The sequence below is a fragment of the Mixophyes fleayi genome, chromosome 5 (assembly GCF_038048845.1).
Source record: "Mixophyes fleayi isolate aMixFle1 chromosome 5, aMixFle1.hap1, whole genome shotgun sequence".
NCBI lineage: Eukaryota > Metazoa > Chordata > Amphibia > Anura > Limnodynastidae > Mixophyes > Mixophyes fleayi.
The window spans coordinates 35,825,178-35,841,575 of record NC_134406.1 but is presented as its reverse complement, the minus strand read 5'-3'; the positions used below and the strand labels follow the sequence as shown (position 1 = coordinate 35,841,575).

Sequence of the window (16,398 nt, the reverse complement as noted above, 5' to 3'; positions counted from 1 at the left end):
TTATTTGCTATGTAAAGGAGCTTTGTTATCTTGTAATAGGCAAAAAGCTACCCATTAATATTTGCTGAATATTAAATTCAATGTCTATATGTCATTACTATTTATTTTCATGAGAAAACAAACTCATTTTTTCATAGCCAAGGGCAGACTCCATCATCCATACATTCAGTTACACTTGTATTCTCAGACCAGCAGTACATTCCTGAGGTGACCAACCACAAAAAAAGTTTACTATTGCACGGATGTCCAAGTAGATAAAACCATTGGCATGGATTTCAGCTTATAGACTGCACACAGAACGTCGTTTCCCATATTCAGTTCTCAGAGACACAAATCAGTGTTTTAATTACATGAAGGAGAGAACCACAACACACAGGACTGAGTCACAGGTCAGGAGACGACATTCAATGACTTTCATCTTAAGGACCATAGCACAACAGGGAACACAATATTCTTAATTTGTATGTTCCAAACTCAGATATATAAGTAAACATCAAAGTGATGGGTGGATAAAATGATGTGCAAGTAGAAGCCAAGGATGGAACAAGTCCATCGATAATCAGAACATACATTAAAGTTAGGCTAGGTACACATTGGAGAATATTCCGACCAATCTGTTACCTACAACAATTGTACCAACATCTGACATTCCGACCGGTTAGGGATTCATGCATACACACTATTTACCTTCATCTGGTCCTCTGGTCATTTAGAGAATGACAGCACAATATGCATTCATTCACGTCGCATGGATTAACCGCCTTGTTATAACTATCCACATGTCATAACGAATTTAGTGACTCAAACAAAATATTTAGTCTCAGAACGAACCTACGAATTATTCCATCTACAGCGCACTCTACATTTAGTCACCAGGACATGTTCATTGCCGGCATCGGCTGAAAAGACCAGGACTCTGTAAACTCTATGGAGATCGTGATCCTGAGTGCACACACACTGCATGATTGGAACGAGATGATCAAATATACCGACCAACCAAATAAAACTACAGTCGGTAATTTGGGACGACTGTTCATTGTTTAAGTACACAGACAAACACGATGTCTGACCAAACGGTCGTATATCAGCTGATTGAAAACCCTCCGGTGTGTACCTAGCCTTAGGCAGCACAATATACCTTTTGGGTGGGGTCAGGCACAAGCACTCCATTTACATCATGCTGACACTCAGCAGTGAATAGAGGACACTGTCACACGGAGGTGTTCACAATGTCTGCAGCATCTTCAGAGCTTAATCGCCCTCATGCGATTTACATGAATAAGTCAGCACAGAGGGATTGGAACACTGACATCTAGCACCTGTTTGAATTCGCCCTTTAGAAACCATAGTTACAGAACTATAGATTTGTCCACAGACAGGACTACCAGTTTAGACAGATCTATAGTTCAGGGCTTACTGCCTGTTATATAACTAAATCTGCATTATAAAAGATGCACTTATTTGTGTTATCTGCGAATCAGGCAACTTTTGATTTCCAAACTCACTGCGGTAGCAGATCACATTTATCTAGTGTCTGATTAAAGTCAAATGAAAAACAATATTTAATGATTACACTGGATACTTAGGGAGTCATTCAAAAGAATGGAAATCTGGTGTTGAGAGCAAGAACAGGCTGTGGATTATCTACAAAGTGTCCTTACCTTACAGAGGGATGAGATTTATCTATTGATTTATAGCCTATAACAACCAACCAGATAACAGACTGACCCTGTGACTGTAAGGTACAAAAAATTTGTCATCTTTGCACTGTTACTAAATAAGCTTCTTTAAGTATGCTGTGAAGCAGAGACTTAAAACAGCTGAAAAACATGCCTTATAAGTGGATATGGGAAAAAGTATCAAAGAATTACACATCATTGCAGTATTTCGGTTTCAAATCATCAAAATGTCATGGTTAAACAAGTACATGATTCTCAGGACCAGTAATTTGACAGTCATTTAGAATAAGTCTGAGGACCATGCAGTGCGACAAGTTGAAAGTATAAATAGTTTGAAAGTACCAATCCAATCTATGTCTGCGCACACGAGAAGAGAACATGAAAAGGCCATGTGCACCCACTAAGTACATTTACAACCCCCCCCGCCCCCTCTAGTGGGACTGTAGGGACCCTATGCAGGCATTTAAACAGCAGCAAAGTAACTTAAATATGATGGAAATAAATTCATATTTACTCAGATTGCACCTACTATAGGAAGTCTAGATATGGAAAAGCTCTTATATGAATGAATTTGGACATTAAACTCTAGATTCTTGCTTACCCTTGCCTTGAGTCGATCTGCTGCTGCTGTTCAGTTGTAAAGTACGTTGGGGATGAAGAGCGCTTTGGAGAAGTCTGGGATGCACGACGCGGAAACTTTGGTGACCGCGGTGCTTCTCCAAAAAGGTTTCCTTGTCCTGACGCAGAAGAGAAAGCGGTGCCATCTATCTGCGTGACCCCACAAAATTGGTTATTATTATCCAGGTTTTGAAGAGCATCACGGGCAGACAAGTTTTCGTTAATGTCACGTTTAGTGTCAGTGGGGCGACCCCGTCTCAGCTCCCTGCTCTCTGGTCGATACAAATAATCAGAACTGTTGTCCTTCGTTTCGTCTTCAAAAACTCCAGACTTCTTCTCTGAAGTTTCGCTGTCATTCCTTACTCGTGTATACCTGGACTGATATTCTGAGTCTGCTTCAGAGTCCATGGGGAGACCATATTTCTCGGCCAACTGGCGTCTACGTTCTGCCTTGTACCGAGCTATCCTGTCTGCTTTGGATTCCTGTTCCATACTTCCTGAAATACTAGCGGTCTCCGATTGATTATCTGCTGGCTGTGGATAATGCCTTAATCTAGAATGCGTTTCTATTGAAGAATCTGAGGTTTCGTCGTGATTTTCATGTCCTAGATCAAAAAGAGTTAAAGTGCATTACAAATCGTATACAACCAAACGTAGATGGGCAAAGAAAATGTAGCTAACGACGCCTTAACCAACTACAGCCCATCATCATATAAATAGGGGTACAAGATACAGTCTGCTGCAGCATTGTTGGGTGAATAAATTGTCCTGTTACAAAGCTAGTGATGATTTGTTTTACTTTGATCTTTCAACAAAGAAGATCTGTTCAACTTCCTCTAATACTTTAACCGCTGCTGCTAATGTGGCTGCCCAGCCTTAGAAGTCTGGCACCTGGTCTTGCTATACAATAAATGTGAGGTTAAGGTGTGAATAAAGGGATGAATATACATGTGTGAGAGTTCCGCTCTGATGCGGATAGCGGAATCAGGCAGATGTTCACGATGTCAACATACGTCATGTGCAACAATGCATATTTCTAGTTTATACACAAGATTACCGCATACTGTAGGAGTTAAGTGATGGAATAAACAAATGTAACCACTGCAATAATTTCATCCTTCAAATCATAATTCTGTTCCAAATACCCTTCACTTAGTGTAAATTATATATGCTGAAATGTATATAAAAAAAAACAAAAAAAAAAAAACACAAAATCAAAACCACTTTAAACACATTTTGTGTAACCACCACTAGGTTAAATCGGATATTAGGTAATGGAGTGTGACAATAAGGGTGAAAATAACGCCTCTTAGGCCACAGACTATAACTTACATTTAAAGCCAGAAAATTACAACTTTTTCTTACCTATGTGGGGATTATACGCATCTGTAGCTCGCATATATCTCAGGGTGTCTTCCTCAAGCAATCGGTTCTGTAACATTGGGGGAGCTTCATTTTCAATACCTTCCAATCGCCGCGCAATTCTTTCCTTTCTAAAACGGGAGATGCTCATGAAGACGGAAACCACTCTGGTCAGACACACACAGGAATGCGTTTATCAAGCACACAGCACCTACCTTTTCATCTCAGAGATTACTTTCCTGCTGGGCTCAAAGAGTTTCCTTAATTCTGAAACTAAAAGAGATAGAAAAACATTACTACATACAGGACACAAATCATATGAACGTTCCCTGAACAAACATGAATTGGCATAGGAAACGTAATCCCTGCGTATCGAAATGAAGCGTTTAAAATAGGGATGCCCTAAACAACAAATACACCAAAAAGATAACAAAAGTCTCCTGTTTAAAATTTACATAATAAACTTAAGTAGGAATGGTCTTAATGATTAAATGATGTTATTTTAGTTTTTGGAAACAATTACTGTCATAAATGTCAAGACCATAATGAAACCAGGATTTGATTAGAGACATCCTATCGATTCATTAGATTCCTGTACCTAAATCAAGAGTAAAATTTTCAAAATGTAGAGGGAACGGCTTTCTGTGTCTGATGCTACTACCAAAGGAATGGTAAGCATCATCAACATCATTTATTTATATAGCGCCAGCAAATTCCGTAGGGCTTTGCAATTGGGAACAAACATTGATAAGACAATACTGGGTAATACATTCAGACAGAGAAGTAAGAGTAAGCAATGTTGTAGTATAAATATATCTATAAATTCATTCACAGAAATATTATAGGAAAACCAAATTGAAAATAGGACAGTACTTCTAACATCATACAATAGAAAATATGCAACTTTAACCTACTGCAGAGATATGTTGAGACAATATATACCAGCATAGGTGAGGTTAAAAGGAAAAGGGAGGATTTCAACTAAGAAAGCTAATTAAATATTTATATCATCCCACTTTTTAACCCCAAACTGTGAAGTCTTGTGGAGCAGCTCAGCCCTCCTTTACAGTAACCAGAAAACTATTCACAGGGTATAAGAGAGACTTCCAGGTTTCCATATCTCAGACTTTCCATGACGTCTGTTGTCACTGAAATATTAACCTGCTAGCGCAACTGCAACCATTTCATAATAACCAACATAGACGACAATATTATGGCAGGAGCTGTAAGACACTTACATTTAAACTCTATTTGTGACCAGTAAATTCCTAGCATACATGTACACATACATCTACAGTACGTCATAACCAAGGGCTCATCCGTTTTTAGCAGAACCAGTCTATAAAGATTACAAGTTTCTTCCATACCTTTGGGAAGTACAGCAAGTATATGTGCATCAATGTCCTTTGAGCCCTTATCCAAATCTCCCAGGACTCCACAGCCAAAGTTGTTCTGAAAACTGATTTTTGGAAGAAAGGAGGGGGAGGGGGAATAATGATAAGTCGACAATACAAAGCTTTAGATCCAATTTTTTAGGTTTGTAAATATTTGGCATTCACATAAAATGACTTCACAGTTTTACAAATGCACAAGCTGTCCAGCTTATCTAATAACCTAATTATACTGTAGCCTCATTCTTATAATTACCAGTTATATTTAATTACAGCCTGTAGGTGGCAACATTGCTACTGAATTGAATAGTAAACAGCCAACTATTTAGATGACTGTTGGCTACACAAAAGGTGTTATCCGATATAGTTGAGCAATGGGAGGCAGGTAATAACGAAACCAAATTGTATAATTTTGTATATTTTTGTTCTAAGTAAATAAATCAGAATGTATTAGAAGTTATGTTTTAGGAATACCTCCCTTTTACTGTAATTGGAGATAAATAAATGATGGCGTGATTAGAGCTACATTATCTATGGACAAAGGTAAATGGACATCCCCTCTATTGGTGTAGTTGGACATTTAAGCCACACTCACTAAGAGACTAGTCACACTTCTACATCTGGCAGTCTGGCGGACATATCTGGGTTTGGATGATGCCATGAGAACACTTCCTACCCAAATGTGTATTGCCAACTGTAAAGTTTAGCGGAGGAGGATTAATGGTCTGTGGCTGTTTTTCATGTTTTGGTCTTGTCCTCTAAGTTCCAGTGCTTAATGCTAGAGGATATAACGACATTCTAGAGAATTGTGTAATTCTAACTTTGCGGTAACAGTTTGGAGAAGCCTTTTCTTGTTTAAGCATGACAATGGTTTCCAGAGTTTGATGTAGAAGAATTTTGATGGCGCGCACAGAGCAGTGATCTAAACCCCATCGAACACCACTGGAATGAATTGGAATGACGATCTGCGAGCCAGGAATTATTGCCCTACATCGGTGCACGACATCTCTAATGTTCTTGTGGCTTAAAGGATTTAAATCTGTGCAACTATGTTCTAAAATCTAGTGGAAAGCCTTCCCACAGAGAGAGAGGAGGCTGTTACAGCATCAAAAGGGGGGACAAACTCCATATGAACAACAAAGCACACATGAATGTGATGTTCAGGTATCCACATACAATTAGCCACGACCATGGCCTTATCTGTGAAGAGTTTATATGTTCTCCCCGTGTTTGCGTGGGTTTCCTCCGGGTACTCTGGTTTCCTCCCACACTCCAAAAACATACTGGTAGGTTAATTGGCTGCTATCAAATTGACCCTTGTCTGTCTGTCTCTGTCTGTGTGTATGTTGGGGAATTTAGACTGTAAGCCCCAATGGGGCAGGGACTGATGTGAGTGAGTTCTCTGTACAGCGCTGCGGAATCAGTGGCGCTATATAAATGGTGATGATGATGATTATGCATAGATACGACTTCCTTAATCTTCGACAAATTAAGGGAGAGGCACAATGTCATGTAGAACTGTTAAATGAAAACAATCTAACCATACTGTAAGTATATTATATCAGGGCTGCCTCATGTTAGTGGTAGGGGCAGGACGTTCTCAAAATATATTTGAAGGTCACATTTCTTTATATTTGATTTCTTTTAAATGTATATAATTATTTTTCAAAAATAACCCAGGGAACAGCAGCTGGACTGGACAGCACCATTTTAAAGAAATATCTATGACAAACTATAATTGGCTATAATAGATAAAATAAACACAAGCACAGCCTGACAAATAATTATTGTGCTAGCTTTTTCAAAGACACGGCAAGAATACTGTAATGCAATTCTCTGCCGATAAGGAGGGACATGACCTCAGGCTTTAAGGAATTTTAGAGTAAAATTTCCAGGATCCCCTCGCAGTGAAGGGAAACCTCCAAGCTGCCTGGCACACAGCGAGTTTGGAAACTTGCACAGATAAGGGATTCTAGGCTGATGTGGGGTGTAGGAATGTGCATTGGAAGAGGATGAAACCCGACCAAACGCCCTTTTGCTCAGAAAGGAAATGGCTTTGGCTTGTACTCTCAATGCTCTTGTGAATTTGTGACCACACACACATTTTGAATGGGCTATATTGTGCTTACTCATCAAATGAAGAGTAGAGACTGCAAAAAAAACATAGCAAAGCAAAAATTTCAGAATGTCAAGGAACTCTTTACAAGATTAAACAACTTGAGTGCTTAAAAGAGAAGGTACACATAAAAGAAAAAAAAAAAATATACCCAGCATTCTAAAACCAACTTCCTCTATTGGTTTGGCCCTAGCAACCGTTACTATGCTCTGCTGGCCCTGACATCTGAGAAATAATTGCTCATAGCTGGTAACCAAGTTAGGACATAGATAGTTCCCAAAGCCTTAATCATTGTAGACTAAAATAACTTCATATCTCTATTAGTGCTTCCAAATGGCATTGATAAAACCAATTAGAATTCACAGTTTGCCTTCAAGGCTGCTAGACAGAATTACAGTAAAGCATTGATCAGGGCTATGCAAACATCAGGAATTCAAAAATGGTTTATCTACAATACTGTTAAATACTTCATTAACCAAAACAAAAAAAATTGGCAAAAAATGTTAAAACATAGCACAGATCACATTCAAAGCAGATTGTTAACTGTAGAACTATTAAATCCAAAAAGCAATTGCAAAACTATGCCCTGTATAGTTACCACTGCCTCATCTGATCTATATATATTTACAGCAGACAAACACATTTGTTGCAAACAGCTGATAAAGCCTGAAATCGCTCAGTCACTACATACAGTCTAAGAGACTTCAAAATATATTGTGATTGATGAGCGTGTAACTATAAAACCATAGCAGACCAGCCGCACAGGTAGAAACTTAATATATCTTCATAAACTTATCCAGGCAATTATGGGATTTTTTAAAAGACAGGGAGGATAAGACTGAAAATATAATTATAACCAGTATACTCCGAATATAATTAGTAATCTACCCTACTGGAAACTGCATGGCGATGTCTCAGACATCATGGTGGATATGTGTAAGTGTTCCAATTTTCTTACGGGGCTCCAGTGTTCTCAGAACATTTTGCCAGCCGGGTGGCATTAAGTAGCAGCCGGTTGGGGGCAGCAGTAATACTTAAAAATATTGGAGGTTATTGCTCACACCTGCCAGGATGGGTCAGACTGGTGGTCAGTGGTCTAACACACACTGCTGGCTGTAGTGTTCACATACTGCCTGTTTTAATAGGAGAAAATAGTTTATCTTATTATAATAGGAATCTGACTATGTTCCATAACAGAGTTTAGATTTTTGCCACTGAACATCTTTCATCACTTGGGTCTTCCGTGATACATTTAGGTTGAAAATGGACATTTTTTGGGTTTAGGCTTAATTTCATTTTTAAAGCGATTGATTTAAAAATGAAACTAAGCCGAAAACACGCTGGTTTTAAAACTGAAAGTTCTATAAAGGACATTTATCAGTATAAGAAATGGGTAGGTGTTCTATACCAAAGTACTTTATGCTGGCCACATGCTCCGCGATATTGTAGCGTATATTGGACAAGTGGCACGTCATCACCACATGGCTTGAAAATGACAGTGATGTCCGCTAATAGGATAGAAATCACTTTGATTATAAACATGTCTAAGTGTGTGCAGAGGATGACCGCTATCTGTCTGTGCAAATAAGAGGCCCCCGTCATGCTGAAATCACATGTGACCAAACTGGATGTCGATACATTGCGGTAAATGGTAGTATTCGCCCAAACGTGGCCTGTTTTGGTTATTGGGTCTCGGCCTTAGACCGAGTTGTCATATCTGTCAGTGAGTGGTATTGTATGCATGGAGAGCAAGGTACATATCCAGTATTCGTGCTGAGAATAATAATAAAAAGAGTGCAGGGGCGGAAATAGCTAGCTGCCAAGACTAATTAGCGAGATGCTCTAATCTGCCAATATATGAAGATATACTGTATACAGATGTATACAAATGCAAGTCCTGGCCTCCTGTGAGAACTACTGCAGCATGGAATCTACTACAAGGTTTCATAATAAATACACTTTAAGTAACAATTGTGTAAGAATTTGTACTGTACCTTGGTGTCTTTCTTTGTCGAAGTTGGGAAGTTCTGTGTCGGACTGATCTTTCTCTGTTAAAACCTTAATGGGGTGGAAAAAGACACACGGAATAAGATATACAATTCAGATTTTCATGAAATTACCCTGCTAGGAAGGACAGTCAAAATACTATTAAAATATCAGGAGAGACATGGTGTGGGGGATTTATAGGTGTGCGCAAACTCACATACGGGCAGAAATATGGAAAGAGCAATTAAAGACACATAAAAAATACAGCTGAAATAACAGACGGGTTTACACCAAATATGTCAGCACCCGGTCTGCTTTCAGTGAAGTCCAACAGGCAGCAGTCAGTGCAGGTAAATGCTGCAGACTGAGAGGGGCAGTGCCAGTCGTTTCATAACCACAAGTCCCTATCGGATCGACTACAGACAGTGTCCTAAAGAGGAGGATGTGGATTCAGCCATGAAGTTATCAGTCAATGTAAAATTGAAAAGTGTACTTTAGCGTCATACAAAACAATTTCATTTTCAGGTTATTGCCAGCACTACAAAAGCCCCTGTACCAGTCCCTATGTGTAGGGCAGTATTATTTCATCACCATCATCAGCTACTTATCTAGCGTCACTAATTCCGCAGCGCTGTACAGAGAACTCACTCACATCAGTCCATGCCCCATTGGAACTTACAGTCTAAATTCCCTAACAGACACACAGACACACAGACACACAGACACACAGACACACAGACACACAGACACACAGACACACAGACACACAGACACACAGACACACAGACACACAGACACGGGTCAATTTGTTAGCAGTCAATTAACCCACTAGTATGTTTTTGGAGTGTGGGAGGAAACCGAAGCACCTGGAGGAAACCGATATAGAACATTTAAAAAGATGTATATAAATATTATACCCAGAGAATGACAATATCTTGCATATATACTGTTATCACATGTGGGAGCTATAAGACAAACTGATGAAGACAGACATTTCTGGGACCGGAGCATCTAAGCATGTTACACATACTTGCAAACTTCTTCTAGTTGGTGCCCGGGAGCTGCCGGGAGGAGGGCGGGGGGAAAAGGAGGCTCCGAAAATCGTGGCATTTTGGACCAAATGAGAGCCAAATGCTTTGGGCCTCATTCTGCCCACTTCACTAGGAAGAGGGCAGATGCGGTAGACTGCCACACACTCCCAGGAGTCCGGGAGACCCACCTGGAATCCGAGAGCCACTCTGTCAAGGCAGACATTGGAGTGCTACAATCATGTCATCAATTTGATTAGAACATGAATTGAAATACTCCTCATTATTAAATGTCAAATCAAAGCTGAGAAATATTAGAAAAGAAAAAAAAAAGAAGAAGTAGAAAAAAGAAATTTTATTATTTCCAGGAACAAATCTCTACAACCTGGGACTGTTCCTAAAAATGTCACATATGCACAGTAATAGAAAGCATTTGTTATTTACATTTTATTGTAGTACAGCTCCTTCTGCACTAAAAGCACATACAGCTGAGTTGTAAAAAAAGAGCCCAGCCCCACGGTAGTCATTAGCTCTATTTGGATTAGTAAAAGTGGTTGAAGTGGACTAGTATATATACCATGGTAACCCTAACCGTATTCATTGTAAAACTATCAAATTCTATTCATTGACATTTTTTCCGTTACCATCACTTCTAAATTTCCACTCCGAACACCGATTAATGTATAAGTTTGATGTGGAGAGGTGTTGAATTATACTTCTAAAAAAAATTTAACTTTCCAGGTTACTGACTATTAATGTCATCACAATAGTAGTTGAAAGCAGAAGATGACAGAGCAGCCACAGCATGCCGGGGCTGGGGGGGTCTTCTCTATAGAAGGCAGAGTCGTGTGATACAAAACTATCACAACACACTGAATTAAAAAAAATGTTAAAAAAAATAAATAAGGTTTTCAACATCTACACTGCGCTTAATCATAAAATAACCTCATTGTGCATTGATTACCGTCCACTAAAGAGTAGCCATACAGACAGGCACATAATTGCTGGGCAAATGCCAATTTAAGGGCAACGAAAGTGATCAATAAAGAATAGGCATATTGTGATATTCAGAAATACAAAAGATAAATACAAAGATAATTCCCATATGTTGACATAAGTGATTTTGAAATAAATATGTAATGCATCATTGGTCAGGCTAGAGCAAGTATCTGAATGGCTGCTGAAGCTGACCAATCAGCTCTCTAACCACAAGAGGTGTCCAGTAGCAGAGAAGTTTAAAATTCATCTGCAGAATTCGCAATGAAGGATCCTGGGGTCACTATGAAGAGTGGCTGTCATTCACAACATTGTACTAGAGGTATTCTGCCACTTGAGAGGATGGGGCGATTTACGCTTAAATATTCAGTAAGACAGGATCACTTTTAAAAGAAAATTGGGCAGACAGTCTTCCATCATCATTACAAGCGGCACGCTCCGGCTCCAGGGAACATGGAGAAGCCCCCCCATTAACTTTCTACCTTTGGGGGGTTGGAATTTTGGTATATGTAGTAAGGGAGGGTCTTCTTACGTATACTGGCATGCAGTCCAATGCTAATAGACATTGGCAATGCAGCAAACGGTTTCATATAGAAGTTACTTATGAGACACAAAAATAAAACTGAACCCCATGATTAAACATGTACTTGTGCAAGCATTACAACTACTAAGGTTATTTACCAAGAACGTGTGTTTGGGAGCATGTTTGTGGAAAGGTCTATCTGATTCCTTGCTCAAGTGTTAAGAGCTGCAGTTCTGCAATTAGAGCACATATCCTGCTTAGTACAGTATGTTTACTACTCACTTGCTCAGCCTTCATTCCTGTGGATAACACGGTTCATTTGAAAAATTCTTTAATTCAGTAAATGAGAAGTGGGCTAACATTCTGTACAGAAGCCACATGCCTACATTTCACAGATGCTTCACTGACCTTTTCTTAATGTAATAGTCATCCATATTTAGCACAATATATCTCTCATAGAACTACCCAAATTGTAAAGTGTAAAAATAGCAACAATGACATTTGTGCACAGTATAGTTTTATACTGAAGGGAATCTATAGTGTAGAATAAATGACCCTTATGTTGTGAAGATGATTTGTTGAAAAAACTCTCAAAGCTTTCCTACTGCACAGCACCCTAAAATGACCCAGATGCCCGATAAGGATGTAATAGAATCAGGCATTTTGCCACAGTCAGCAGCAGCGGCATTTTACTTGCAATTGTTCGGGACTTTGTTTTTTGTGGGTTTTTTATTTTTTGTAACAGTAAAAATGTTAAAATCAACCATTCATGTGTGATATGTGTTTTGTAGGCTTTCCAATGCACTTAACACACGAAACTAGCATTAAAAAACCCTAACAAATACACAAAACTACAACTACGCCAACAAAATACAATGCACAGAAAAAAAAACCAAAAAAAAACACAAATGCTTTACAGCCCCGTTTACATGCATTATACCAATGTTAATCACAGTGACACACCAGCTGACATCATTAGTTGGGTAGTTAATGTTAATGGCAGTTCATAATTGACAATCAAATATCCTAGGAAACAGGAATGTTCTGTTCAGGGGACCAGATTGGTCAATACATGCACAGGAGCACTGCCGGAGAGGTCACGGTATATACTTCTCTGTCTATACACGGTCTAAAACTTGTGGAGGTTACTATAGCAGCGTGATGGACAAGGAAGAAAATTGTCTTTCCGCTGCAGTCAATTAAAAAAAAAAACAAAAAAAAAAAAAACATTTTTCGTCATACTCTAAATGCTAACATTTTGAGGTTCAGACTGCGTTTAAGTGTAGAACAAGGGGAGTTTGGTCAAATGATCAAATGTTTTAATTTATATTTGCGAAACACAATAAAACTTCAAACGCTACAAAATTGAAACTCCATATTCATGGAGGAAAATGAGAACTCTGTATGAGCTTGGCTCAGCATAGAAAAATTTCATCATTTCATAGCCTACATTGTCCCTTGAGCCAATGTTAACATTTTACTGTCAGCTCCAAGAGACCACTTATCATCTAATGACAACTATTTAACAGTCAAGTAGACCTTCATCATGTTGTGACATATAAATAGAGCACAAGACACTTGTTATTTACGATATTCCATTGGTGTAAAGAGACTTGTATAGTACATCAAACAAAACAGTTTTGTTACAAATATATCTGGAGCGAGCTACAGGATCAACAGGGCCGAGATTCAATTTAAGGTTCCAGATAAAAGGAGGAAAAAACGACATTAGTGAATTCCCTATACCACACAAACTGGAAGGTATGCTTTACACCAGATAATGTCTTTCCCACTATCCACAACTCTTATTATGCAGAACATCGTCAACCAGTGCAATTTAGGTGATCAAGCTGTTACAAGTGTCTGTAAAGCTTGGACAGTTAAGGTTTTTTTGGTTTTTTTACAGAATCGCCTAGAATTTCTAGCCAGGAACACTTTCAGTTTGGAATAGTCACAATAATATTTGTTTAAACTGTACCCGTCAATCTTTTTGACCTCTTACGGTGTCTTTCCCCTGTAGGCAGCTAATACCCAGATACTATATGTGTTAAGAGGTATAAGCACCCCAACAATTGCACAGAATGCAATGGTATTTTTTACGTGCACAGACTCAATCGCATGTTGTAGGTGACAGAACCACACACACCCCTTTTTCTTTACAATGTACCGGTCATGCAGTCATCTATATATTAGATTTTTTTTTACTATGGCTACAAGCAGCAAACTACATGCACTGGTGGGCTGTTGCTCACTGATGAAGCTTCAGCCACACTGGCATTAGTGCCACATGTGATCACAAGACACTGCAATGTTTTTATTTATTTTAACAAAAGTGTGTGTGTGTGTGTGTGTGTGTGTGTGTGTGTGTGTGTGTGTGTGTGTGTGTGTGGTGGTGGTGGTGGTGGTGGGCAGGGGGGGGGGGGGGGGGGGTGAAATCAGCTTGATGCATTTCGTTTGAGTCTCAAAAATCCTGCATCCTGACAGATAAGCAGCGCTAGTTTGAACCTGCGACATAGGAGACCAGCAGTCACAAATGCTCATGCAGATCGCCAACAGATCACAGAGACCACACATGACCAAAACACAGGGTACTATTGCCGAAGAGCAACGGACTGCTGCTTAACGACACATTCTCTTACTGGAAAAGCAATATGTTCCAATATGTACAACTGGCACCACCCCAAGGCTAGACAAATCAATTTATTAAACAGACACAGATGTTAAAAACAATGCAGCAGGACAGTCTGAAAAACTAAAACTAGATTAATGCAGCCCTGGGAGATGTATTTTTGTACATCTGATTTAACTGTTGATAAGGTCAGCCTTACAGTCCTGTACAGACACTTTGTGAATAAACCCAAGCAAGATAGCAGCTAATGACTGGTAGACTCTAAAAGGACCAACTCAAGTATCTCCAAGGTTCCATAAGAGCATCACAGGTTATGTTTCTGCGTGATGTTTAGACAATGATCTTCTCTCATTGGTTACCCACAACTCAGAGGAGAACTAGTTGGAATGTTTGCTATGCTAGACTGTCCATTTGCAGTCTCTATCACAAGCAAATCTAAATATATATTGTATATACATTCATACAAACATATGCAGTGGTCAGTCAATGAAATCATGCCGATTTCATGCTCAACTTTTCAGTGTAAGACGTAGCATTTCATCGGGGCAACTTATATATACACACACATCCTGTTTATTCACCACATTAAAACCACTGACAAACAAGTGAAGTGAACAACATTGATTATCTTGTTACAAAAGGTACCTGTCAAGAGGTGGGATATATTAGACAGCAAGTGAAGATGATGTGTTGGAAGCAGGAAAAATGGGCAAGCGTGAGGATCTGAGCGACTTTGACAAGTGCCAAATTGTGATGGCCAGATGACTGGGTCAGACCATCTCTAACCCCACAGAAGAGCTACCGTAGTACAAATTGCTGAAAAAGTTAATGCTGGCAGTGACAGAAAGGTGTCAGAACACACAGTGCATAACTGTTTGCTGCATATGGGGTCAGAGTGCCCATGCTGAACCCTGTCCACTACTGAAAGCGCCTACAATGGGTACGTGACCGCCAGAACTGGACCATGGAGCAATGGGCTCTTCCAAACCTTTGATCAAATTTAGTAAGTTTTCCAAGAGTACTGGTATAGATGGAGAAGATCAAATGACCTAGGGCCGAGACTTGTGGCACTTCAACTATAAAAGGAAGTGGAGATGAGATGGATCCAGAGAAATTAACACTGAAAAGTATTAGGTGGGATGAGAACCAGGATAGGACACTGGCTTGAAGACCTAGGGATTGTAGCGTTTGTATGAGGAGACAGTGGGTCAACAGTGTTAAATGCAGCAGAGAGATCCAGGAAAATTATAAAAGAGTAACAGCCTTTTGATTTAGCAGTGATCAAATAAATCATTCACAAACTGTCAGTTCAGTTTCGGAGGAATGTTGGAAAAGAAAGCCTGACTAAAGTGGGTCCAATAGGTAGTGTGAGGAAATAAAGCATGTAAGGCAAGTGTAGGTAATTTGGGGTGCATAGGAGCTGAGAGATGGGCCGGAAATTTGTTTTTTTCAGAATAGGAGTAATCACTCCGTTTTGAATAATGACTGAAAGATACAGGGAGAGAGGGAGAGAGAATTTTAGTTAAGGTTGGGATGAGCACAGGAGACAGGGATCTACTGATTTGTGAGGTTACAGGATCACAAGGGCAGGTAGTAGTATAGGAAGATAAGAGTAGATACTTCATCTTCATTTGTGGGATGAATTAAGAGGGTGTGCTGGCAAGGAATAGAGCTTGCTGTTTGTCGAGGGAGAAGATCCTATTTCAAGGACAAAATTGATGAGACCCAACTTGAGATGGCAAGCAAGATCTTGGGCACTGATCGTAGTTGGCAGGCCTGGGGTGGGAGAGTTGAAAAGATTTAAATGTGTTAAAAAGGCATTTGAGGTTAGAAGCCTGAGCAGAGATGAGAGACTGGAAATACGTTTGTTTATCAGTGTCCAGAATATTGATCTAGAAATTATATTTACATCGTTCTTCATTGTTGATTCAACACCAAGGGTGTATGCTGCATGGATATTTTTAGTCTCCAAATGCCTTACATGTAGTCACATTGAACCCATTGGCAGATCTACCAGCATTGCAGGGAGGGCGCAGTGACTACAGGGCCCAGCGTAAGAGAAAGTCTACA

The 16,398-nt window shown here is 39.4% G+C and overlaps 1 protein-coding gene across 4 annotated transcripts in view; it reads right to left on the bottom strand.

Moving 5' to 3' along the window:
- Nucleotides 1–16,398, bottom strand: part of SVIL (supervillin) — a 158,243-nt gene that overhangs the window by 75,890 nt on the left and 65,955 nt on the right. For all 4 annotated transcript variants that reach the window (XM_075212021.1, XM_075212023.1, XM_075212022.1 and 1 more), the window contains exons 2-6: nucleotides 9,161–9,224; nucleotides 5,027–5,118; nucleotides 3,875–3,932; nucleotides 3,663–3,790; nucleotides 2,281–2,902 (exon numbers count right to left, since the gene is read on the bottom strand). In XM_075212021.1, coding sequence (XP_075068122.1) covers nucleotides 2,281–2,902; nucleotides 3,663–3,790; nucleotides 3,875–3,882 — 758 coding nt within the window. In that variant the 5' untranslated portion in view covers nucleotides 3,883–3,932; nucleotides 5,027–5,118; nucleotides 9,161–9,224. The remainder of the gene's footprint in view (nucleotides 1–2,280; nucleotides 2,903–3,662; nucleotides 3,791–3,874; nucleotides 3,933–5,026; nucleotides 5,119–9,160; nucleotides 9,225–16,398) is intronic.